The sequence below is a fragment of the Vicugna pacos genome, chromosome 5, assembly GCF_048564905.1.
Source record: "Vicugna pacos chromosome 5, VicPac4, whole genome shotgun sequence".
In the NCBI taxonomy this organism is placed as follows: domain Eukaryota; kingdom Metazoa; phylum Chordata; class Mammalia; order Artiodactyla; family Camelidae; genus Vicugna; species Vicugna pacos.
In genome coordinates, this window is record NC_132991.1 from 10711323 (window position 1) to 10738436 (window position 27114).

The 27114-nt window shown below is 45.2% G+C and overlaps 1 protein-coding gene across 1 annotated transcript in view; it reads left to right on the top strand.

Annotated features, from left to right (window-relative positions):
- CCDC93 (CCC complex scaffolding subunit CCDC93) overlaps window positions 1–27114 on the top strand; it is an 84156-nt gene that overhangs the window by 42015 nt on the left and 15027 nt on the right. Inside the window, exons 12-18 of the mRNA XM_072960843.1 lie at window positions 12507–12623; window positions 17873–17935; window positions 21445–21518; window positions 22710–22791; window positions 23711–23782; window positions 25068–25121; window positions 26373–26435. Coding sequence (XP_072816944.1) covers window positions 12507–12623; window positions 17873–17935; window positions 21445–21518; window positions 22710–22791; window positions 23711–23782; window positions 25068–25121; window positions 26373–26435 — 525 coding nt within the window. The remainder of the gene's footprint in view (window positions 1–12506; window positions 12624–17872; window positions 17936–21444; window positions 21519–22709; window positions 22792–23710; window positions 23783–25067; window positions 25122–26372; window positions 26436–27114) is intronic.

Sequence of the window (27114 nt, forward strand, 5' to 3'; positions counted from 1 at the left end):
TGGGGGGATATATACCCATGAGAGGAATTACTGTATTATAGGGTAGCTCTGTTTTTAATCTTTTGAGGAACCTACATATTGTTTTCCACAGTGGCTGCACAAATTTACATTCTCACCAGTAGTATATAAGGGTTCCCTTTTCTCCACATCCTCACCAAAATTTGTTATTTGTAGACTTTCTGATGATAGCTTTTCTAACAGATATAACAACTCATTGTGGTTTTGATTTGCATTTCTCTAATAATTGGCAATGTTGAACATCTTTTCATGTGCCTGTTAGCCACCTGTATGTCTTCTTTGGAAAAATGTCTATTCAGGTCTTCTGCCAATTTTTTAATTGGGTTCTTTGGTTTTTTTTTGATATTGAGTTGTATGAGCTGTTTTTGTATTTTGGATATTAACCCGTTATTGGTCATATCATTTGCAAATATTTTCTCCCATTCCATAGATTGTCCTTTCATTTTGTAAGTGGTTTCCTTCACTGTGCAAAAGCTTTTAGGTCCCATTTGTTTATTTTTTATTTTATTTCTCTTGCCTTTGGAAACAGATCAAAGAAAATATTGCTGTGATTTATGTCAAAGAGTGTTCTGCCAAGGGGCAGGAAGGTGGGAAGGGATAAATAGGGGGTTCGAGATTTGCAGATATTCACAGGTGTATATAAAATAGACAAACAAGTTTATACTGTATAGTGCAGGGAAATATATTCAATATCTTGTAGTAGCTCACAGTGAAAAAGAATGTGAAAATGAATATATGTATATTCATGTATGACTGAAGAATTGTGCTGTACACCAGAAATTGACACAACATAGTAAAAAGACCATAATTCAGTAAAAAAAAAAAAAGAGTGTTCTGCCTATATTCTCTTCTAGGATTTTGTAGTGGCAGGTCTTACATTTAGATCTTTAATCTATTTTGAGGAGTTTTTTTGTATATAGTGTGAGGAAATGTTCTAATTTGATTCTTTTACATGTAACTGTCCAGTTTTCCCAGTACCACTTGTTGAAGAGACTTTTTTCTATCATATATTCTTGCCTCCTTTGTCATAAATAAATTGACCATAGGTGCATGGATTTATTTCTGGGCTTTCTATTCTGTTGCGTTGATCTGTGTATCTCTTTTTGTGCCAGTACCATGCTATCTTGGTTTCTGTAGCTTTGTAGCATACCCTGAAGTTAGAGAGCATATTACTTCCAGCTTTGTTCTTTTTTCTCAGTATTGTTTGGCAATTTGGGGTCTTTTATGGTTCCATATAGATCTTAGGGTTATTGGTTTCAGTTCTGTGAGAAATGTCATGGGTATTCTGATAGGGATTACATTAAATCTGTAGATTGCTTTGGGTAGTATGGCCATTTTAATAATGTTAATTCTTCCAATCCAAGAGCAGGTGATATCTTTCCATTTCTTTGAATCATCTTCAGTTTCCTTTATCAATGTGTTATAGTTTTCAGCATATAGGTCTTACACCTCTTTGGTTAAGTCTATTTCTAGGTATTTTTAATGAGATTTTAAACAATTTTTTTTCTTTCTGGCAGTTCATTATTAGTGTGTAGAAACACAACAGATTTCTGTATATTAATCTTGTTATCCTGCAGCCTTGCTGAATTCATTTATTAGTTCTAATAGTGTTTTGGTGGAGACTTTAGGATTTTCTATATGTAGTACCATGTCATCTGCAAATAGCAACAGTTTTACATCTTCCTTTCCCTTTGGATATCTTTCTCTCTCTCTCCCTCTCTCTTTCTTTCTGTCTGATTGCTGTGGTTAGGACTTGCAATACTATGTTAAATAGAAGTGGCAAGAGTAAGCATTCTTGTCTTATTCTTGGTTTTAGAGGAAGAGCTTTCAGCTTTTTCCTGTTGACTATGATGTTAGCTGTGGGTTTGTCATGAATGGCCTTTATTACGTTGATATATGTTCCCTCTACATCAACTTTGAGAGTTTTCATCATGAATGGATATTGAATTTTGTCAGATGCTTTTTCTATGTCTTTGATCATGTGATTTTTATCTTTCCTTTTGTTAATGTGGTGTATGTACCACATTGATTTATTTGTGAATATTGAACCATCCTTGAATTCCTAGAATAAATCCCACTTAATCATGGTATATGACTCTTTGTATGTATTGTTGTTGTCAGTTTCCTTATGTTTCATTGAGGGTTTTTGCATCTACATTCATCAAAGATATTGGCCTATAATTTTCCCTCTCTCCCTCTCTCTCTTTTTTTTTTTTTTTTTTTTTTTTTGGTAGTGTCTTTGTCTGGTTTTGGTATCAGGGAATTGATGGCCTCATAGAATGAATTTGGGAGTGGTCTGTCCTCTTCAGTTTTTAGGAATAGTTTGAAAAAAATAGATACAAGTTCTTTGTATGTGGGTTAAAATTCCCCAGTAAAGCTATCCAGTCTTGGACTTTTGTTTGCAGGGAGTTGGTTTTTTCATTTTGTTTTTGTTTTTACCGATTCTGTTTAACTTCTAGAGATCTGTCCATTCAAATTACCTGTTTCTTCTTGATTCAGTTTTGACAGGTTGTATATTTCTATGGCACATAACTGTCCATAGCATTCTCTTAAGATTTTTGTACCTCTGTAGCATCATTTGTCATTTCTTCTCTTTCATTTCTTATTTTGTTTATTTGAGTTTTCTTTGTTTTCTTCTTTGGTAAGCCTAGCTAAAGGTTTATCAATTTTGTTAATCTTTTCCAAAAAAATAGCTCTTGATTTCATTGATCTGTTCTGTTGTTTTTTTAGTCTCTATTTTATTTATTTTCTCTCTGATTTTTATTATTTTCTTCCCTATAGTGATTTTAGGCTCTGTTTGTTCTTTTTTTGATGCTTTTAGATGTTAGGTTAGGTTATTTACTTGAGATTTTTCTTGTTTCTTGTAGAAGGCCTGTATCACTGTACACTTCCCTCTTAGAGCTGCTTTTGTTGCATCTCATAGATTTTGTAAAGTTGTGTCTCCATTTTCATTTGTCTCGAAGTATTCTTTGATATCCTCTTTGATTTCTTCATTGACCCATTGCTTTTTTAGTAGCATGTTATTTAGTCTCCACGTTTCTGCTTTTCCCACTTTTCTTTCTGTAATTGATTTCTAGTTTTGTACTGTTGAAGTCTGAAAAAAATGCTTGATATAATTTCTGTTCTCTTAAATTTGTTGAGGCTTATTTTGTGGCCTAGCAGAACGTTGCATGTGCACTTGAAAAGAATGTGTATTCTGCTGTTTTTGAATGGAGTGTTCTGTAGATATCTTTTAAGTCCGCCTGGTCAATTGTATCATTTAAGACCACTATTGCCTTATTGATTTTCTGTCTGGGTGATCCGTCCATTGATGTAAGTTGCATGTTGAAAGTCCGCTACTATTATTGTTTTATTGTCAGTTTCTTCATTTATGTCTCTGCTCCTATATTGGATGCCTATATGTTAACAGGTGTATATATTTAGGTGCTTCTGTGTTGGATGCATATATATTAACAGGTATATATATTTAGGTGCTTCAGTATTGAGTGCATATATGTTAACAAGTGTAATATCCTCTTCTGGTATTGAGTCTTTTATCATTATATAGGGCCCTTAAGTTTTTGTCATAGACTTTGTTTTAAAGTCTTTTTGTCTGATGTGAATAGTGTTACACCTGCTTTCTTGTCATTTCCAATGGCATGAAATATTTTTTTCCATCCCCTCACTTTCAGTCTGTATGTCTCTTTAGCTCTGAAGTGAGTCTCTTATAAACAATATATAGATGGGTCTTATTTTTCATCCAGTCATTGACCCTGTGTCTTTTGATCAGAGCATTTAGTCCGTTGATATTAAAATAATTAGTGATGAGTATGTACTTATTACCACTTTATTGCTTGTTTTCCTGTTGTTTTTGTAGTTCTTCTGTGTCTGTTTTTTCTGTTTCTTCCTTTGTGGTTTATTTTCTTTAGTTGTCTGCTTCTGTTTCCTTCTAGTTTTTTGTGTATCTGTGTAGTTTTATGATACGTGGTTACCATGGGACTCATGTATGTTGATTTATGACTGTATCTACTTGTTTTAAACTGGTGGTCATTTCAGTTCAAACACATTCTAAAAGATCTTTTTTATTGCCCTCCTGCACACTTTGTGCTTTTGACGTTGTATTTTGCATCTTCATGTCTATCCCTTCATGGTTTATTGTAGTCATAGTTGCTTTTACAATTTTTTGTCTTTTATTCTTAACAGTAGCTTATTTAAGTGGTTGATCCTCAGCCCTCATATCTGTTTGCCTTTCCTAGTGGTGATGGCCTCCTTGGCCATCCTTAGTGTCCGCCTTCCATGGCCTCTCTAGACTCTCCCACTATCTAACTGCCCACCTTGGGCTGAGTGGAGAGAAGAGACCACGTCATGTTGGAAACTAACCACAGAAATAAGTAAAAATGAAAATGACGCAGCCCACCCACTCTTACAGAGTCACACCTAAACTGCTGAAATCCGTGGGATTCTTTTCTGTTTGGGGTACGTGAGTGGCTTTTCATATCACTGGAAAATACCACATTAAAATGTTCTCATCCAGCTCTCTAGAGTGTAACCTCCTAGCCAGAAGACTGTCAACATCTTGATCTTATTCTCAGATGAGTCATCAGGGGACTTATTTGTGGGAGTAATTCTTTTTCTCAATAGGTTTTGGAAATTTTCCTGAACAGCAATTAAGAAATTCTGGCTCTCACTGCTTCTGACCTTTTGATTCCAAGAACCATTCTCTGGCAGTTCATCAGAAGCCCTTATTCTGTCTTGAAATTATATCTCTCCCAAGCATCTGGGAATCTCCTTAGGTGATTAGGGCCTGGCTGTAGACACAGAGAGGTAGTGGCCATCTGGTGAGAGATGCACATATGAAAACACAATGGGAAGAAACTCTCCTCTAGAGAATGCAGATAACCACGTTTATGTCTTTTGTCTCCATTAGAGTTGGTTTTGTCTGCCTTCTACCATGATCATCTACTTTATGCTGCAACCGGCAGAGAAAATTGCTCAAGTTCTGTTGCTCACTGGACAGCAGCTTCATAGGAGCCTTTTGGTTGAGTGGTAGAAACTCTGCTAAAATGATGGTATAAGCAAAAGCGAGTCTTTTACATTTCTGGTAACTGTGGGGTGGGGTTGGGGGGGAGGTCTGTGAATGCAGGGGTCCTAGGGGCTCGGACCACCTTGTTGGATCTCTGTGCCCTTACTTCACTCTCTCCCTTTGTCTTGCACCTTGGAGGCCTCACCGCAGACTGTTTCAATCCCCAGCACCCTCCCCACATCCACGTGTAAGAGCCTAACAAAGGATCCTCCTCCTTTTGGCACAGCTCAGGTCACATATTCCTCCTTTGGCCAGTCATTCTGGCCAGGAGACTGGCTTGTTGATTGGCACAAGAGAGAGGGAGTGGTTCCCCAGAGGAAGGTGTTGCGGTTACAAACCCAAGGGTTCTGGGCGCATGTGACAGCCGTATCACCATAAGCCTTTGGTCACAGAAGGCCCTCGGGAATCTGTTAGACTGCATTGGATGGAACTGACTCAAGAGAGTCAATTGCTGGTGTATTACCTGCCTTCTTCATGTTGTTATTTCTCTACCCTGGTTTTGAAATTCCAATTAGCGTTATGAGGTCTTCTTCAAATAAAGACAACTGGTATAATTTTTTTGAGGTATTTTTAAGTCTTTAGCTTGATTTCTTTTCTGCCAGCCAACTGACAGAATTGACTCCCTACGTGGGATGATTTCTTTTCTCAGCAAACACCTTTTGAGCTCATGCTGTGTCCCAGGCTGTGTCAGGCCTGGGGCGGGGATGGAGTTACTAGTAAGACACGGCTGCTGCCCTGCGGAGCTCCTGGTTAGGTGTCCATCAACCTGTAAAAAGATAAAATTACAGAATAATGTCATGTATGTTCTCAAGGGGATGCCAGTTGCTACTTGGTTGGTGTTGCCATTTGAAATGTCAGTATCTGCCCAAAGCAAAGCATTTGGTATATTTGATATTAAACTTCTTTTCCTGTGAATAGTTAGGCAGAATGGGTGACTTTAAAACTGTACTCGTTGAGGGGAAATGGAAAAGAATAGTTTAAGAGGGCTGGGGACTGAGTGAATTACTGCTCCTCAGGACCACTTAGCATCCAGGAGACCCTGACTCAAATTGTCAGAGAATCTCTCCTAAGCTGGGACCAGGGTGGTTTCTAAAAAGCTTAAATATGAATGTCTCTAATCTCATCATCCGGCCTCACCCCAAAACACATGTTTTCTAGCAGCATTGGTGTGTGGGGCTGAGGAAGAATTGTGACTCAAGGGAGGCGTCGCCCTCCTGGGACCCTCCTGCTGTGGCCCAGATAGAAAAACCCAGGTTGAGATCGGTGTGTGAGGGCAAGGTGGGTTTTTGTACCCCTTCTTTCTAGACTCTGTTTCTTCACCTAGGGTCACAGGCGTTAGACAAGTCATGTCCTAAATCTGTAAACTTCTGGAGGGCCAAGATCTCGTCTCTCATCTCTGTACCCCTATTGCCTGGCACATGGCAGCACTGAGTAGAGGCTGGTGGGTGGCTGGAGGGCCCTGTAGAGACCCCCCCTGTGGTCATTACAGGTCACTCTCCTTCCTAAGAAGGGCTTTTCTCTAATATGTGGGTGGGCTCCTTGTCTCCTTTGTAGCACTGCTAACAGGGTGCTATTTCATTCTTCTCTGCCTGCCTCCTGGAACTAGAATGCTTGCTGTCAGCGAGGGCTGGCAGCGTTGTGCATCCGCAGTACCTAACATAATGGGGTTTTCATAAACGTTTGTGGAAGGACAGAAGAAAGGAGGAGGGGGAAGGAGAAACAAGATGAGTTTTCAGAACCCTCGTCCTCTGCGGCACAGTGGAGGCTTGGGGAGAGTGTGGAGCTACAACACCTGCATTTGTGAATGAGCCAGTGTTACCTGACTAGGCTGTGAAGGCCCAGGGTGAGGTCTCCATCTTTTTCTGTGGCCCCAGGACCTAATCCTGTGCCCCACAGATAATAGGGTCTGAGTAAAGGTTAGTTGAACGACACAAAAGAAGGTGGGGAGAGAGATTTAAAACCGAATCAGAATTTAGAGATGAAGGAACCCTGTAAATCTGGAGAAGAAAATGCTAATAATATGTTTGTGTCTTAAAACTGTTCCAGGATTTCCTACAGTCTGAGTGACTGAGTTGTGTAATACACAGAAACTAACAGCAAAGAGAACGGTGTTAGCTAATGAGTTGTTGGTTTCGTGGGGTTGTCTCAAGCCACGCAGCCTAACCTGTACCTTCTAGGGGCTTTATCAGTTTGGATAAAGACATAGGAATTAGCTTCATCAGATTTGAATTGTCATTTAAAGCTAGCAAAGAAAAGGCAGCTGATACATTGGAGAATAGAATCAACCTTCAAAAATACCTTGGATTGAAATGATAAGCCCAAACAAATAAATTCATTTTGTAAAGAAGGTAAATGTAGGCTATTTTATTTCAGAAAAACCAGTTGTACCAGTTCAGGATTTGGTGAGGATGACACCTGACCTGACATTAGTTCAGGGGGTAAAAGTGGGAGGTTTGGGATTTTGTTCATGCCTCCTGAATGTTAGTTGCATTCTGGGTGGGGAGACTTGCTTACCTCTAGACTCAGAGCTGCATCTTAGACTCAGCAAGGTTACATGCATATGGGTCTTCGAAATCCATGGGGTTTCATGAGTGGGAGTCAAGAAGATTGAAAGGAACATTTATGTATCTGGCTTCATTCATGGAAGCAGAGTGTAGAGCAGGGAAAGTGGATGATTCCATCCTGTCTGCAGTGCTCAGATGCCATCGGGAATGCTTGGAAAGGATTATGAGCTGGGATGTGTCCAAAGGATAAAAGCCAAGGTGGTGAAAGGAGCTATGTCTTGGCGTAGAAAGGAGAGAGGACAGGGCTGTGGTTGCTTCTGTGTAAGAAAATTTAAACTGTTATATGAGAGTGATTACACGCAGTCTCTGTGGCTTCAGGGAGGAATGGGCACCTGTGTGCTTGAGTTTGCAGGTCCCTTTCTGCCATTAGTTTTTGCTGGCTTTTGCTCATGATGCTTTGACTTCATGTGCACTTTTGATTTTTGACTGTAAGTTCATATTGCTTGGAAATTTATCTGTGGAAGTTCTTTGAGGCCTCGAATTGAAGCCTTGCTCTTCCAGAGAGGATTTGCTTTTGCTCTGCCACGCACCCGGGCACACCCCAGCTCTGGCCCCTTGTGCGCGTGGTCTTGATGTGTCCATTTTGGGGACCATCCATATAGTGTGTGAATTCAGACTGCAGAACTGCGTGAGGGCAAATCTTTTGTTGCAAAATCTCATTGCAGCTGTTTTTCCCTCTTACATCTGTGTCAAGGATTAAGCAAAGCAGTTGTTGAATTGTAAAAATCAGAGCTTGAGATCAGCTGGCTTTGGCAGAGACTCTCCAGAAAAAAGCCAACTTCCATGGGCACACGTACCTCCTAGGCGCCCACTTTCGCTACCTCTTTGGCCTTCCAGGATTTCTTACATTCTCGCTAGCTCATAGCCTTTTTTTAGAAGATTAAAAAAATTTATATTGTCTATTTACTTGTTTTCTGTAAGAGGGTTCATCCAGGTCCAGAAACTGAAGTCCCTCTTCAGTTCAACATGGAGAACATATGGCACCCTCATGACTTAGGGATCCTTTATTATTGACAGCTTAGTGGCCGTGCTTTGATGGGGGAGGAGAGGGGGGGGATGACAAAGGAAAGATTCCTGTATTAGGAAGATTGATATGTAGATAACCTTTTGGGTCTCTTTCATTATAAAGGTATATAGTTTTAGCTAAAGTAATCATTTTCGTTTCTCTTAGGAATTTACTATTTTGAGCAGGACTAATATTACCCAGTGACATTTATATCTGGTTCCCAGAAGAACAGAAGTTGCAGATGTCTGTCAGTTGTTAGAAAACATCGAATCTGCACTAGAAGCCTTCTTAATCCACTCAGTGGTTTTGAAAGCACGTTCTTAATCTGAAATTGTTGAACAAAATTAGATTGGCACTGTAGCCCTCACTCTAATGTAAATACAAATGGAATATTTAGAGATGGTTGGCATTCTTTGATGGGTGTTGTACTTTCCAAGTAGAAATCAGTTAAGATATCCCCAAGGACTTAATTTTTCTTTTTCCTGTCAAGGATTTAATGTAAAGCCCCCTCTCCTAGTCTCCATCTGTCCAACTTTGTCTCATCCTTTAAGATCTAATGTGGTCATCTTGTTTTCTTTCCACGGTGACTGTCAGTGAACAGAATGTGAAATAAGCCATACTGTTTCAAAGACCTGTTTCTGCCTTCATCTGTCTAGTTCTTTTGGCTTTGAGGAGGCTGTTTGAAAGAAGTGAAGGTTTTCAGTTGCTTAATAAAAAGTATGTTTGAAATGTAGAGCAGTCAGCTTTCTGTTCGGTTCAGCTCTGGAATAAATTATTTTTTTTGTACAAAAATAACTTCCCATTAAACAAAGCAGTTTGCACAGCACCATCTCTAGACTCAGGCAGATGAAGGAACTCACAAATATGTGTGTACTGTGGGCTATTCGTGTGCATGTTATTCACTTTAATTGCACTGGAGAGATGTCAGATACGGAAATGGGCTTAATATCCTGATATCAATGTACATTAATATTTTGCAGATGCAGATTTAGGGGACTGCACAGAGCAGTGAGAATTGCTCCCTAGCAATAAGAGAAAGGATTTTGAAAGCCCATGTTTGCTTGGAACATATACTGTGGTAACAGAAATGTAATAGTAAGTTTGTCTAGAGACTTCAGCATCCTTTCTGTGCACTACAGGTATTTTCTCTCCGTTTGGTTGAAGCTGCTGTCTAGTAAGAGTGTGGAATCAGAAAGAACTTCCCCCGCTCAGTGTTACGGGTGGGCCCACCCTGTTGGTTGGAGCTCAGTGTTACTGAGGCTGTCCCAATCACTGGGTAGATTCCCAGGTGAGCCTGGCTCCTTAGAATAAAGTAATGATTCTCAAAATTTTTAGTTTTAGGACCCTATAAGAACTCTTAAAAATTACCGAGGTCCTAAAAGCTTACATATTAATTCATTTACAAATAACAATCATATACATACTACATATTAACATCAGCGCAATCATATCATCACATGCCTTATAACCACTGGAAAATTTTACTGTACAGTCACAGAGGATTGAGAGGAAAAAAGTCATATCTTAATATCATTTTGAAAAGGATTTTGACCTCAAAGCCCCCCTAAAGGGTCTTAAGGGACCATATGGCTAAAAATAAATCAAGAGGGAAAGGGCAGGAGGCGGGGATAGCCAGCTAGCCTGGAGATCCTCTTTGCAGATATCAAGATAGCTACTGGTTTTCATGCAAGAAGGGTTCTTGGAAGTGAAATCAAAGGTCATAGTTTTAAACAAAGCCATGCCTGTTGCCAGGTACACTGATAAGAGGGTGTGGAATCTGGGTGGGAAATGCAGTTTTCATTCTCTTGGAACCTTGGCCCTGAAAGCAGTTTATCAGCAGGAAAGCATGCTGAGAGTTGGAGATGTTTTCCAAATCATGCCAAAGGTGCAGGACAGCACTGAGTGAGTATGCGCCGACCCTCTTACCCCCGCAGACTAGAGGACATCTCACTGGGAGGTGAGCCAGGCGTGTATCCCCTGGTGCCTGCTGGCCCACAGCTCAGCCTGGTCCAAAGCCAGAGAGACAGCCAGAGGAGGTCGGGCACTCTAGATAATCCTGCCGTCAAACACAGAGACACACCATGTGGCGTGGTTCCAGTGGCTGGGGAATTACTTCCATTTCAGACATCAATAAGTCATGAGATAGAAGGTTTGTGTTATTCTGCTAGTAAAGTAAAACGCTCTTAGGAGATGCTGGTGACATTTTGGAAATCAGTATCAAGGGATCTAAGCTGCATATTAAAACCCAAATCTGAAATTAACTATAAGAAAAAAGCTGCTAAATATGTAACAGACAAAAGTGGCCAAATTGATAACGTAGTACAGGGTGATGCAGAGTGGAGGAGATATAATTAGTTAATTATAATTATGTTTCTGACGAGTGATTTGAAAATCAAGAGGAGGGGGTGCTCTGTCTCCTTTGTGGCCTACCCGCCCATGAGATAGAAAATGATGCTTGTCTGGCATTTTATGCAGCTGTATCCTGCTGGTGGTCTCCCACCTTCATTGTTAAGCAGCAAAAAACTCATCAGCCATTAAAAACACCTCTGGATTATTCAGGGTAATCCTTAACCAATCTAAACAATGACTATACCATCCCATTTCTTCTCCTTCTCACTTTTCTGTCTCTTTTCCTCACAGGTAAATCTTCCCAAACTTTCAAGCACATGATCACTGTCAAAGCATACAGGGAAAATCAAATATTCAACTAGTTTTCTTATACTTGGGCTTAAAGTTAATGAACAGCTTGGAATTGGGATACTTCCAGTGAAAAAAAGGAAGTGTGGTTATAATGGGTGTCCATTTTAATTCATTGTGTAATAAAGCTATCTATCCTGTGATCATCCAAGAAGTGTTTTAAGGGCACCTGTTGGAATAGGGCTGGCCTCCTTGTTTCTTTTCCCTGGGGCTTCCCTCCCTGGTGTCTTGAGGCCAGTGTTTGTATTCAGTAACTACACCAAGCTGCCTCCTTCTTTGCATGGTTTCTTGATAACGTTGCTGCACTCACCTCATCATCCCATCTAGAAGTCTCTCCCTTACCCACTTCCCGTCCCGACAGGCTCCGCGTCCTGCCCAGTCCTCCTCCTCCATCCCCTTGTCACTTACACAACTTCAGGAACTTCCTGCTGGCCTCTCTCAGCATCTCTCATCCCTCTCAAATCTACCATCTGCCAACACCAGAAGGATAGAAATAAGAAATGATTGAAAGAGAATGGGCCCATGGATGGGGAGAAGTAAGCTGAGAGGCTTTTTCTTTTCATTGTAAGTGCTTCTGAATGATTACATTTTGTAACTATATATGTACAATACTTTTAAAGTGAATCAATTCACATTCTTTTACTTTTTTTTTAGTCTTTTTCGGGGGGGTGGTAATTAGGTTTATTTGTTTATCTATTTTTAGAGGAGGTGCTGGAGATTGAACCCAGGACCCTGTGCATGCTAAGCATGCACTCTACCACTGAGCTATGCCCTCCCCCTCACAGTCATTCTTGATAACTCCAGAATGGCCTTAGGAAGATACTGGGATGACCATGTTATTCCTCCCTGTGAGACCCTTTAATGAGACCCTATTGCTTATGTGCTGTCAGCCTAACTAATGGCAGTTACATATCCCCGGGCTTCTGCACATGCTGTTCACTCTACTGGAAATGTAGATTCTCTTGAAAGGGCTTTTGGTCTTTGTGTCAGAAGAATCTTTTTCTCTAGACTGGGTTTTGCACAGGACCCCGTGCTCCGCTGGCTTGGTGTGACCGTCTGCCCAGGAGCGTTCTGCCCAGACTGAGCTGGGGTGGGCTGTCTCAGTGAACCGAGGCAGACTAATTAAATCCTTTTTGGGTGTGCCCTCTGTTTCCCACAGCAGTCTGAGCTGTCAGCTGAAGAAAGTCCAGAAAAGTTAGGAACCTCCCAGCTACATCGTCGGAAAGTCCTTTCCTTGAACAAGCAGATTCTGCAGAAGACCAAACGTCTGGAAGAGGTTAGTGTTTTCTTTCCGTAATTTCGTTCAAGTAACATGAAACCGTTCTTCCAAAAGGGAGAAACCAGGGATGGAGTTAAGGTCTTTGTGGCAGAAGGGCCAACGGAAGTTCCAGAACAGGGGTCGGCACACTCAGGCCCGTGGGGGTCCAGTGCTGCCTGTCTTTGGAAATAGTTACACTGGAATGCACGCACTCCATTCATTTACGTATTTTCTGCAGCTGCTTTCAAGCTCTAGTGGCAGAATTGAGACCATATGGCCTACAGAACCTAAAATATGTACTGTCTGGCCCTTATAGGGAGGGGATGTTTGCCAGCCTCTGTTCTAGAGGATCACAGGACAAGAGGAGCGTCTGTTAATTTGCAGAGATTAGCCAAGCACTGCTGCGTGCTGGGCACTGAGCTAGGCTGTGCTGGTGGACGAACGAGTTATGATCTCTCCTCTCAGGGGTCTGAAGGTAGCAGTGGGGAGACACACACTGACAAAGACGTCCCGCAGCATCATTTCGTTAGAGCTGTGATGGAGAGCCAAGAGCGTGGGACCGGAGGACAGCGACTGAGTAGGTGCTGGCCAAGCAGGACATCTGTGTGGGCAGGGTGGCGACTTAGGACAGGACATGAACTCAGACCTGCGAGAGGAAGGGTCTTGGCCAATTTCTGTTTTGTGCCTGGAGAGTCACGAATAAGGCAGGTGGTCGCAGAGTCCAATCAGAAAGGTCATGATACAGACGGTGGAAGCCGTTGGAGGGTTTAAGTAGGGGAGGGGCCTGATCAGATTTGCATGTTTCAGAGACCATTCTGTTCACCGTGGGAACAGGAACTAACTGGACTCGGATGAGAAGGGATTCATGAAACACATTAGGAGTCTGGCCCAGTAGTCCAGACGTGAGCTGTCAGTGGCTTTGACTAGTGGCGGTAGGGAAGTGGAGGAAACCAGGTCATTTTTAAAAGAGCTTTGGGAGCTGGCTTTCTGGCATCCTGGATCATGGGTGGGACTGTTGTGGAGACTTTCATGTATTTGCCTTGGGAAGTAGACATTAGAGGAAGTTTTGGAGTTTGACTCAGGATCAGTCATAAGAAGACAAAAAATCGTTACATGCCTCAGTTGCATTGGCAATAAGATTTAATTAATTAGACAAATACATAAACAGCAGAAGATTTTGGGAATGAATGTGGCTCTCTAAAGAACAGTTCACCAGTAGTTCATATGACAATTGATTTTCCAAAAATGGGTGCCAGTTGGCATTTTGAACTTGTACGTTTTTCACCCTTTCAAGTCCCACATATTCAAAAAATATTATTATATCAAATGGTCCTTACTTAGTCATCCCTCTGTTTGAATTTGTTCTATTAGAATTTATTCTACCATAGCTGAACAAACGACAGGTTGGCTTTACCAAAATACTCTGGATCATAAGCAAACAGGGATGTAAATTTTGACTGTGATTTGGTTTCCGTTTGATGATTTGTTTGGACATTTTAATGCTTAGCTCAGAGAGTGTCACCTCTACTGCTGACCCTTGCCAGCGATGGGAACCTGAAAGTGATTGGTTCACAAAGAACTCATTACAGAATCAACATGACCCTGAATCAAGGATGAGGCTTCTTTGTCATAATGTCTTCATCCCCTGAGGGAGGATGGTTTTGAGGGAACTGCAGATCCCATGAGCCAGAGTAGCTCGGCACGAGTGGATGTTGCTTCATCTCCCGTCCAGACTTGAGAAGAAGGAATGGTAAGCCTCTCAGATGCAATTCAGGCACAGTCTTAGTCCAGCTGAAAGGGTGGTCCTCTCTGATCAGTCTGTTTTGCAGTAGTTTTTACCAAGAGCCCGTTAGTTTCCAGCCACACTGGCTGATATATTGCAGGCTGTCATTAAAGGATGGCAGTCTTTGCTGTAGCTTGGGTTACTGGAGATGACCAGCATGCCCAGCAGCCCCTGGCCAGGGGCTGGGCCAACTGGGTGATGAAAACGAGGTAGAAAGGGAGATTAATCCAGGGTCACATATCACATAGGAGTTGGGGGTCTCAAGTGATGCTCAACATGTGTCTGGAGAGATTGCTTCAAGGATGAAGTGAGGATACAGGCAGGGATTCACTTTTTTACAAAGACAAGCTTTATGCAAATATAAGGAACAAAAGATTAGCATGTATGTTTCTCAAATAAGCCTAGATCTGAATGTTTGGTAAAGATTAAAAGCCAACATCAACATGTTCATAAACAATTTTTCTTAAATGATGATTTAAGCTATAAGAATACGCACCATCCTTGCCGGTGACTTACTCAATCCACTTCATCCGGAACATCCCACAGGAAAATCTGCAGCCACTGAACTTTGTTACTGTCCCTAAATTTGCCCTCCTGTAGAAGGTGGTTTGCCTCTAGGCTAGCCGGTCTACAGAATTCCTTCATCACCTAATAGGCTCAGAAGTCATGGGGTGCAGGGACCAACAGCAAGCCTTTTGTGTAAGAATCCAGGCCTCTGGAGCATCTGTCCCGGCCCTTCCACTCTCACCCCCTGAACTGCCTCCCAGGGCCTGGGCAGCGACCCTCACCCTCACTTCTCGGTGGGCCCTGAGCAGCGAGTCGTGAAAGAGTATATACTCCACATGCATGTGCGTGTGCAGTATGCCGAACACATTTTTTGTCTTTATCACTGTAAATGCTTCAGCGTCTTTATGTCTTTTTAATTATAGGGATAATACAAGCCCACTGTAAATAAACCAAATGGTACAGAACTATATGAAGATGGAAATGGAAATCCCCTTTCGCTTTTGCCCAGTCCCTCCCCTTAGAGCAACTTCCTGTTTTCTAGGGAGAGTGGGTCATCTTGGTTATAAAAATTGAGTCTGTTTTTCATTTATTTTAATCACAGATATCTCTCTGTCTAGTAACAGTAATGACTAAAAAGGACTTTTTATGGGGTAATTACAAAGTGTTTTACCAAACTAACTCGTTCAGTTCACACAGCATACTTGTGGAGGAAGTCCTATTATTACCCTTATTATACAAACAAGGAACCTGAGACACAGAGAAAGGAAGTCGTTTTGCCTGTGGTCGCACAGCCTGTTAGCGGAAGGCCCAGGATGGGAACATACAGCTCTCCCTCGTTCTTTCTAATGACTGCGGAGTGGGACAGGGTGTGTATGTACCATGGTTTATCTATCTTGTCCTCTGTTTATGAGCATGTAGCTTTTTCCAGGTTTCCTCCCCCAACTGTAAATTTATGCTACCATGAACGTCTTTATACAGTCATCTTTGTGCAAATATGGAAATATTTCTGTAAGACGGATTTTAGGAAGTAGATCCATAAGTATATGCATTTTCAGTTTTTCTAGAAACCGTCAAGTTGTTCACCAATAATTTTACTCATCTACATTCCTGCCAGTAGTATGTGAGAGAATCCAAACTCCTTAAATCCAAGAGGCTCTCCCACAAGGTGGTGTGGGTGGAAAGCAAGCAGGATGTACGTGTGGCCTGGAGGGTGGGAACCACGGAGAGAGGCTTAGTCCAACAGAGAGATGGGAGGAGGAGGAAAAGGGGGAGGAGGAGTAAAGAACATCTCATGGTCCAACAGGGGAATATGTGGTGAAGGCATAGACTGCAGTTCAGCTAGTACACAGCTGGGAAGGAGCCTGAGATTGAGGAAGAGGAATCCAGAAAGGCAGTGTTAACCAGCGGCTGAACTGGGGGGTAAGTCTAGGGGTTAATGATGAAGAAGGACACAGAGGTAGGGGACTCATGGCTGAGACTCTGGCAAGACGAAAACTTAGCTAAGTAACCAGAACATTCCCTGTTAAAGAAGAGGTGGTCAGTTGAGAAGATGAAGAAGGCTCTTAATAATTAAGGAGAAGAGGTGAGTCTTCCCTTCGTTAGCAAGTTCCAGCTTCCCTGCCAAGAGCCAGCCCCCATGAGTCTCTGTGGGCAAAGCCTTCCTCGACCTCCCTGGTAAGCAGGGTGCCGCTTTCCTTGGCCTCCCCAGAGCCTGGCTCTGAGCCAGCTCACCTTACACATCCATCCCCAGATTCCTGGTCCAGCTCCTTGAAGGCAAGGACTGGGCCATGGTGTTCCTCTTCCATCACACACCTCACTGAGCAGATCCTTGGGTAAATGTTGGGTGGGTGGTGGGTGCAGGGGTGCAGGTGAGCAGGACAGTGGGTGAAGCAGGTGGGAAGATGCCAGGACCTCTTCCTGGAGCTTCAAGGGTACATCCCTAGGATTTCAAGAGGAGAAACTTTCCCCACCTACCAGTGACACAGACGGGTTAATGAAAGTCCTTGCCACACAAGGCTCCCTGTGAAAAGCAAGGAGCAAGAGCACCCCAGCTCCCCTCCGGTGTCTCCTCTGCCTCCACTTGAGGTGGCTTCCCGAGAGGCCTCCTTGGAGATTCATCAGTCACAAAAACCGGTGGCTAGAAGCACCGTGTAGTAGTGAAGTTCTCTGAAGGGGACAGAACTCTGAACAGGTTGCTTACCGGTTCAAGGATGGGGCGAGTTACTTTGGAATAATCTTTGAGAGGCAAGTTTTCTCACTGTTAATTTGTACGCAGGTAACAACCAAAGAGTCTGATGAGCCTGACGGCGGTCTTTTTCAACTTCCTTTTTGCAAAAGTAGAAATGGACAAACCCTTTGAGCTTTGAATGGAATGTTTTCAGAAAGTGGCAGGATCACAGACAGCACAAGGATACACCTTTTTAGTGAGGAGAAGGGACGTGGCTTTGAGGTGTAAGTCTATGGCCGTGGGACTTCGGACAGTGAAGGAGGTGCGCTTTCTTTTACTAAGTACTGTCGTCCTGCCTCCTTTCTCACATCTACCTGGCCCCGCTTGCCATCCGGCGCAGCCTGTGCTGGATTCTGGGTGCCCCAGTGGTGCAGTTCGTGTTCTGTGAACGAGCAAGTTGGTTCACTGAGTTGACTGTAGCATACAGAGAAGTCAGACCTGAATTTGAATCCAGGCTTTATCAGTTACCAGCTATGGAGTCAGTAAAGTACCTTAACCCCTGGAGCGTTTATCCCCTCATCTGTAGAGTAAGAATAATGTCCTCCTCCATTCACGGTTAGGGTTTATGCAGAACACCTAGTGCCTCCCTCACCTGACGTGTAGTCGGTGCTGACTGAGTCTGAAATCCCCACATGTGCTCAGTTTCTCTCCGGGCTTCCATTTCTCATCTCTGAAATGTGGAGACCACTCGTGTCTGTGCTGCTGTGGGGCTCAAATGAAAGCACATGCCTTTTATCTTTTCTTTTGCAGCTGCAGGCAAGTCACGGCAGCCTGCAAACCAGATACGAGGAGAAAAAGAAAACGCTGACAGAGGTGAGCAGAGCTCCTTCCCCCGCAGGGCCCGTTGAGAATCATTTTCACCTGCACTGCTCGCATCAGTCCTGCGGAGGGGTCATGATCCCCTGCTCTGGGGCTCAGGTCCATCTGGGGACAGAGGACGGTCATGTGGAGCGTGTGACCCAAGCCATCATTTATCCACGCGGCCGAGCTCTAAACCATCAGGGTCTGCGGGGAGAGATCGCCGCGGCTGCGGGGTCAGGAAAGCTTCCCGTGGGCGGCAGGCCTGACAGGTGGGGCCGGCCACGTGGAAGAACGCGGGGGGGTGGGTAGTCGTTCACAGTCAAGGGCCCTTGCTTCCCAAGCTGCACCCAGATCCTGGGTTCCTCAGGAGTGAGCAGGTTTCTTTCTGTAAGGTGACACGACAACAGAGGGGTGTGATTTGTGCAGAGTTGCTGGTGAGCCCCCAGGTGGCATGAGGGAGAGGGGTCCCGGGAGGAAGACCCAGGTGGTGGGTCTGTTTTGACCCTGCGATCCGTTTCCTAATCCACATTGCGAGTGTGCCGTCTTCCGTCCACATCATCGCGTTGCTTACCTCCCACTTCTGATTGCCTAGGAAACCAGGCCAGGAAAACAAGCGCCCATGATGCCAGCTCTGTGCTGGGGGGAGCTGAGGTATTTCTGTTCCTGTCCCTGTCTCCACGGAGGACTAATGCTGTACCGCACCCGGGCCTCACTGAGAGGGCCCCACCTAGTACTTTCCGGACCACGTGGAAGCAGGGCTGGTCTTCAAAGACATCTCTGAAGCCAAGGCAGCCCCTCCCTAATTTATTTTTTTATTTCACATAAAATATGCACATTTAAAATTGTCATTTCTCTAACAATATGCAGCACTCAGTTTGCTGCCTTGCTGTAAACCTGGCAAAGCTTTTTAATTCTGACCTGGACTAGTCTCTTCAGTTATTGTCAGAATGTTTGAAAAGGGCAGGCACAAGAATGACAATTAGAGGAATTTTTTTTTTAATTCTTCCTAAAGACACCTTTGTTCCATTTGGAGACATCAGCTTTCTTTCTACTGCCCTGAGACGATATTCCTGCACAGTAGGTGGCAGACTCCTGGGGCAGAATCCCTGTTGCCGTCCGGTTGTCCTTGCTGCAGAGTCCCTGGCTTGAAGTTGGCCAAGTCATGGACCCATCTCTGTATAACAACCTGGAGGAGATTAAAGGCAAAACATCTTGATAGCAGTTTCCCAAGACACTCACATGCCTTAGGATGTAAATCCTATGTGGCTGTCAAGTTGCTTTGGGGATTAAACACCAAGTCAGATATTTTTGAGTCCCTCTCATGTGCTGGGAAGGTAGAAGGTGGGAGTGAAGTCAGTAACAGGAGATCGTCTTCCTGTCCTCACATAAAAATAGCAGCCAGCAGTACAACATGCCGGGTGTGCCCTGGGCACGTCGCTTGTATCCGTCCATTGACCCTTCCTAACAACCCTCACAACGCACTGTTAACATCCCTGGTCTGCGGCTGGAGAAGCTAAAGCAGAGAGGCCGTGCAGACTCCAGTGCTGACAGCCTGGCACCAAGGACCTCTCAGAGAGCTGACTGTCCACTAGGACAGTCAAACGCATTCCCGTCTAGAAAAGAGGGAGGCTCCAAAACCTAGTGCTGAATGACTTAAAAAGAAGCCTGATTGGGTCAGAATGCTGAAGACCAGGACCCTGAGTGAGTAATGAGCTCTGCCGTTGGGCTCCAGTCTCCGTACCTCTTCAAGGCGAGGACTGGGGAGAATGCGCACCCTGAGCCCTTCCGTGCCAGCGTGCCCAGATGCACCTTTCCAGCACAGCCTGCCCTTCCAGGGTAACCTGGTGGCACTGAACACCAGGGAAGACCTGTCTTTCCAGTAAATTTAGGGAAAGGTAAAGCAGGGCGTGGAGGATGCAGGACAGAGGACGGCACCTGACACACGTGGTGGGGCTGCGGGTCCCTGTATTGGCAGGGCCCCAGGATCCAGCTTGTCCACGTTTAACTTCGGCATTCGTAACTTTCATTTCCTGTGTGTCACATTGGTTCTTCTTATATACACAGTATCCTCTCCTGTCTCTCTAAGGGCAGTAACTGTCTAAAGATTTTCTTGGTTTGTAAACTCTTCCTTCAGATGAAAATGCATCTGTTGAGTTGATACCTTTGTTTTTTATGGTTTTATCCTTCTTCACATGTTTGATAATTCCTGATGGTGTGCTTAATTTTGATTCTGAAATTTCTGCTACCAACTGTATAGATCCTGTATCCATTTTAGGCCGCCTGCTTCGTGCAATTATCCTAGTAGGGGGCCCTACTCTTGGGTGCGGTCAGCCAGTGGTAACTGATACTGGGGGTTGGGGTCTTCCCCCTTCCTCCTGAGTCTTGCCTGCCCCTGGGACACGTGTGCCAGCTCTTGGGTTAAGGGAGCTGGGCTTCACCGCATAGCCCGACCGGCTGTTCCTTGTGCAGACCCCAGCCTGCAGACAGTCCTTCCCCAACACTGGGTCCACACTACAGTCCTCCCCAGGCCCTGCCTCTCTGCTGGCCGTCTTCCTTGTCCCCCTCCCCACGAGGGACCCCCTCCCAGGATTCACCATAATAACCTGGACTTTCTAGGACTTCAGGCAGGAAGGGCTTGCTGCAACTTGTACTTGCTCTTCTGTTTTCAGCTGGAAACCTTGGAACTTTCTTACCTGTATCTTTTTTTTAATAGGTCACACATTCACATGGTTCAGAATTCAAAGAGCTCAAAGGGTGTCCCTCTGTAACCCAACCACAGTTACTCTCTCCAAAGGGTGACCAGTTCCTTGTGAATCTTTGCAGAAATATTTCATGCACATACAGATATCACGGAAATTCTTTTATATGCATGTCCATTCAGTGTACGCATTCCTTTATACTCACTGCAAGCTCGTTAGAGTCATGGGATTATGTTATTTTCTTCAACTAACAGTAGACATTCGAGATGATCATAAACAAGCTGTTTCTTCTTTCTTTCCTTACAGCTTAGTATTCTATTATAGATGTGTCTACACACTTTATCAATTAAAACCTGAGTTCCTTAAGATGTTTTTTTAAATTCTCACTGTCTGACTCGGGAAAAAGATGAAGGTTTTCAAGAAAATAGGAGACTTAACACTGCCCATGACAGTGGTATCTGGCAGTTACAACCCAGGTCTGTCTGTCACAGCCTGTTCTTATTTACCTCTTCCTACCGAAAGGCACCTGCTGTCAGCGTTGCTTTTGGTTTTCTGCCCGTTTGCTGCTGTGATTTAAAGATATCACCAGTCCTCCTTTTACCAACAGAAAGTGTCGAGAAGGGTCCAGTTTTGACCTTCACGTGCTGTCCCTCCACCCCCGTCCTGTTCCTCTTGTCTCCGATTTTCTCAGTGTGCAGCCAAGTCCAGTGGGCATGGCCACCTGTGGGGCAAGGGTGCAGGCGGGAGCCGGGGGAGGAGAGTGGGAACCCTCACCGTCTGCTCTAGCAGGTCTCCAGCAGCCTGCCTCCTCCTCTCTTGCAGCTGAAGAGTTACAGTGAGAAATTGGACCAAGAGCAAGCAGCCCTCGAGAGGATAGAATCCAAAGCTGATCCGAGGTAGGGGGTCTCAGTGTGTGCCTGTTTTCTCTGTGGAGGAGGTAGCTTCGCTGGTTCCTGGGTTTGAACACAGGACTAGGGGGCCCCGGGGTCATTGCTGCTGGCTGGCCACTCCCTTCACTGTGGATCCAGAGCATGTCCAGCTCCCAGGCACAGGCTCAAGAGGGCTCCGTCTGCACTGAGCCAGCCGCTGCCTCCTCCCAGTCCCCCGGGGGTCAGAGGCAGCACTTTTTTGTATTTTATTTTGTTTTGTTTTCTGTTTTTAAAAACTAAGTCATACACTCAGGGTTCAATAAGGCATACGCTGAAAAGTCTTCCTCCTGCCCCAGTCCCCTAGCCACCTGGTTCTCCTTGGAGCCAACTGGTGTTACCAGTGTTTAACAGCGCATATTTAAGCCCTGACTCCTTGGGAATAAAGGTACATTATTTTTTTTGCTAAGACACAGCTGTTGGGTTTTTGGATTTTTATTTTTTTAATTAACTGTCTTTAGATAATTTAAATATAAGAAACACTTACTTACATTTAACCATTTTAGCACCAAACTGGGTGGGAAAATCTCCCAAGTGTCACTCATTTGAGTGAGATTGTGAAATTCTAAAACCTTGCAGGCACAGAGTGAGCACTTCTGGATTTGATGGGCAGATTTAGGAAAGAAGTACCTACAGATTATTTGCTTTATGATTAGAAATGCTCTTTTGGAGCAAAGTTCTATCAGACATGTCATTTTTCGTTTAAAATTAGTGTTTTTAATGACCTTAAACAACCTGTTTTCCTTTGGAATGAAAATTAAAAATGGGAATTCAAATGACGGTACTGTTTATGCTCTGAGTCTGTTGAATAATTGGTATCATTAAAAATATCCAGTGATCTTGAAATTCATTGATGTTTCTGCAGTGGACATTTTAATTCTAGATTCTGTCCTATTTGTTTGGATGCAACCTGATGGACTCAGCTTATTAAATGAGTAATACTGTCAGTTAAACAGTAGTCGCCATCGTTTATGGGAAACCAACCCAGTTGACACTCTTGGGAGAGATAAAGGATATTTTAAAAGAAGTCCCTTTTTACCTGGGATCTTGGTTTTCACTGGGGTATTGGTTTTAGCTGTGATTCATAAAATCACAATGGCTTGTCGGAAGTCACCGGTTTTTTTTTTGTTTTGTTTTTTTGTTTTGTTTTTGTCTTTTCAGCATCCTACAGAACTTGAGAGCCCTGGTAGCCATGAATGAAAATCTGAAAAGTCAAGAACAGGAGTTTAAAGCACATTGTCGCGTAAGTGTTGCTTGGTGTTAGCAGAGATTAACCAGGATTCGCGTAAGATCTGCTTTACCCGCCTTCGTGCTGCTGGGGCACCCCATCCAGGAGCAGCCAGAAAAGTAGACTCACCAGGCAGGTCCATGTCAGTGTGCGAGAGGAACAGGGTACTGTGGTAGGTCCTGTGTCCCCCGACGACACTGGAGTGAGTCAGATGAGTCACTGCGTGTGCCAGACCCCAAAGCTGAGAGCAAAATCAAACAGTGTTTTCTGATGTGCAGATGCACTTAAGAAAGTCTTACAAAGTGTGAAAGGAATATCATCTATGAACCAGGGCCGCACTGAAAACCTGGGATGTCCGTGTGTCATATGTGTCCAAGCCTCCGCTCTGCCGCCTGGGAACTCGCGATCCAGCAGTGGGGGTGGGGCTTGCACACAGGTGACCATGGCGGGGGCAGGAGAAGAGGACAAGTTCTGGGTGAGTCCAGGGGAGGGGAGGCCACGTGACACAGGAGCCCTCTGGGAGCTGGATCTGACTCCAGGAGTGAGGGTGGCCAGTGGAGGGGGCCTTGGTGAGGCAGGGTTGTGGGCTGGAGGAAGGGTGGACAGGCCTGTGGAGAAGAGACGAAGCAGAGGAGGCCGCTTGGGACTAGGCTCAGGCCTCTCCTTCGTCCCGTGTCCCAGGGGTTACTGCGAGCCTCGCCTGCCCTTCAGGAAGAAAGGCCCCCTCTGACTGAGGTCCAGCTGCCAGTATCCTCCTGAAAAAACCTTTCCAGGCTGAAAAGTGGGAGTCTGCACAGCAACCTTCTAATGGACTTTTTGTCCTAGCATGAACTCACAAAATGTGAAAATAAGACTTTAGATCAAGGTAAATAATTGCATCCAATTACTAGGCTGTCCAAGTCTTACATTAACAACGTCCATGTTGCTTTTAAAGGAGGAGATGGCACGGCTGCAGCAGGAAATTGAACACTTGAAGGCCGAGAGGGCGCCAGGCGGAGATGAAAAGGTGGGGGCTCCGGAGGAGTCCTCCGGCCTGCCGGGGGCCACTGTGGCCTCCACCATGAAAGGTCTGCTGTAGGGCTAACCGGCAGAGGCTCTGGTGCTGTGAGAGATGGGCCAGTTTGCTCAGCCCAGTCCTTGACTCTTTTTATCATAGGGTTTTCTTAGATTTCCATCCGCATCCTTGTCTTCCTTCTGTGGGTAAAAGTAGCCATGGGTGTGGACAGCAGCGGTTCCAGGGCAGAATTACCAGCTTAGGAGTCTGGCCTCCCCTTCCGCTAGGGAGGCGGTGTTTCCAGAAGCCCCCTGAGCTCTGTTCCCACCCATCCTGTGTGCCCCTAAATCCTGGGCCAGTTTGCTCGCTTCTCCCTGCGCTGCGTGCCAGCCTGAAAGGCGGCAGGGAGCCCCACTGGGCGTTACATTAGAGCTCCGGCAGCCCTGGCTGAGAACACATCCCTGTTGGCTCTAGGAGCAGAGGCGTTGATCTTCCAAGGAGCCACTGTGGACGAGGACAGACAAACAAGTCTGTTACTCTCACCAAATGAAATTGTAGGGCTCACTGTGTTTTTGTTTTCCTTCCTCACGCTCCATTCAAAGCTTATTTTCTGGGGATCCCTCTGCCAAGGATGTGGAGAGCAGGATGTGGCCTCGGGACCCATCAACTGCACCCTCCCCCTTGTAGAAATGGGAGGGGCGGGGACTTGCCCAATCAGCCAGCATGAGGCCAGGGACGACCTGCCGGGGCCTCGTGGAGGGCCGGCCTGGACACTGCCATGCTCAGGGCAGGAGAGAGGCCGTGGAGGTGCCACCACCCTGTCCTGATGGACTGTGTCACTTCAGCCAGGCTGCAACCTCGTCACAGCCCCAGCCATGAGGACTGGTGCAGAGGGTAGCGGGGTCCAGCCCTGCAGTGCGGGGATGTCCTGGGACCGTCTCCACAAAGCTGGCTTCCTAGGTGTTTCTGAAACATTGACGCTCTGATGCTCATGTTGTCAGCTCAGCCAGCCCCTGAGTTTGCACAGATCACAGACTTTCACCATCATAGTTTCCTTCTTCACGTCCTGTTAGAGAATTTATGACTCAACGTTCAGAGGCAGTTACCCATTTGGCCTGTTAGCGTGTGATTGACCAACATTTGAGAACAATTTAAAATCTGGGGCTCTGCGCAGCCTGCTCCCTGTTCAAATGTGGTCGGTAAACTGCCCACCCCCAGCCCTTCCTACATCTAGACCCTCAGCTTCTATTCCAGCCTGTTACTCAGAAACGGTGTTTATCACTTTTCCTCGTTTCAGACTGTCTCTAAAGGAGAGCCACATGGTACCCTGGCCCCTGTGATGACTCACAACGTGAGTACCTGCCCTCAGGGCTGCCACTGTCGTCTGTGGGTGTGGCGGCCAACTCTGTGTCCTCCTGTGACAGCTTCCCACGTCCCCTCTAATGCCACCTCCTCCTCTGCGGGCATCACGCATACCTGCCCCAGGGATGGCCCTGAGGCTGCTTTTCCCATGGGCTTACCCGCAGCACCTCGTTCTGCCTCCACTCTGGCACCTGAGCTGAGAAGGGGAGAGACTGGCCTGGGCCTCACGTGCCATCACAGCCCATAGGCTCCTAGGGTGGGCAGTGCAGAGGGCAGAGCTGTCCCAGCGGTGCGGCGTCCAGGGCTCAGCAGACCGTGAGGGGCTGGGGGGTAAACGTCGTCAGCTCTGTGGGCCAGCTCCACTACGCTGCCGTAGTACGTAAATGAAAGGATGAGGCTGCCTTCCGAAAAAACGTTATTTACAAAATAGGCAAAGAGGTGCATTTAACCCAAGGGCTGTAGTTGGCTGGCCCCTGTTCTGGGTTAAACCAGTGCCTCCAGGAGAAAGGACTAGAAAAGGCAGCGGAGGAGGAAGAGAGAAGCAGGAAAGCCTCTGATGCTCACGTCCTTGGGCTTCCTCTTCCCTCCGCTCGCCTCTTACCTCCCTAGGTTCAGTGAGGGGCTGGTTTCTCTCTTTTAATTCAGCGTTGTCCAAAAGAGCTTCCTGCTGTGGTGGGAATGTTCTGTGTCTGCCCTGTCCAGTGCAGCAGCCACTAGCTCCATGTGGCTACTGAGCCCTTGAAATGTGGCTAAGGCAACTGAGAAACTGAATTTTTTAAAATTTTAGTTAGTGTAAATTAAAATAGGCACATGTGGCTGGTGGCTGTCATGCTGGACGGTGCAGCCTAAATGGAAACGTAGACGGCGAGCCAGCATCACCCCTAACACAGAGACGAAGGAGGACGGCGCTTGAAGCAGTGATTGTCTCCTCCTCCTCATGGTTTTCTTTGGTGGCCGAGGGAAGGGCACGTGGGTCTGGGGGATACTTCACTTAAGAACTCCAGATTCAGCCTGGATCCTGGAAGAAGGAGGCGTTGTTATAAAGTGAAGTGAAAGAATATCAAGGGTCTCACAGGACGTGGGACCCGACCCTGAGCTCCACCATTTGGGAAAAAAACTTGGGGCCCCAGGGTAGGGGAGATACAAAAAAAAATTCTACTTCAAAAGACTTCATCAAAAAATGAAAATTTCTTACTCCTGTATAATTGTGGGGTGTGTTGGTTTTTTTTTTCAATTTCAGGAAGACCTAGACAGACGGTATAATATGGAGAAAGAGAAACTTTACAAGATCCGTTTACTACAGGTGAGTAAAAGCCAGAGCCAGCGAATCCGTCTAACCAAGTTTGTGTCCTGCAGCAGAACAGAGGGTCGCGGTGTCTGAGAGCTAGGAGACCCAGTCCTGGGGCTGCTGGCTGCTCTTCCGCCTGGAGTGTAACTTGGGGGGTTAAGATGCTGGTTGATAACACCTCACATTGGTGTGTTGTTTCACTGGTGGGGAGCAGCTGTTAGCCTCACTTTCCACATAAAGAAATGACTCCAGTCTGTTGAGGACAAGCAGCGCTAAGTGCCAGAGCCAGGATTCAAGGTCTAATGTTTTTGTCTGGAACATTTCCTCTAAAGTTAAAGTGCCTGTTTAGCTCTCCTGGTTGTTCACCTTGGGGGTTGGTGAGAAGGCCATCAAATATGGGGAGGTAGGTTTTGAAGTTGGCTCTAAATTCGCAGAGAGTTAAAATTACATCCTAAAATCCCTTGCATTGCCAGGATCTGGCTCGTGGAAGCTCAAAAGCCAGGAGTTAACTTGCGTTGCACTTTGGCCTTAAACTCCTTTTGTTCTCTGGGAGGGAAGGTCAGGTTCTGGTGGGAGCCCCCAAAGGGCCGCAGGGGCCAGCGGGACCCTGTTTCTCCTTCCTCTGGCTCTTGTTTCTTCTGCTGAGCTCTTAAGTTAAACTTGGATGGGCCAACTTTGTCCTTAATACAGGGAC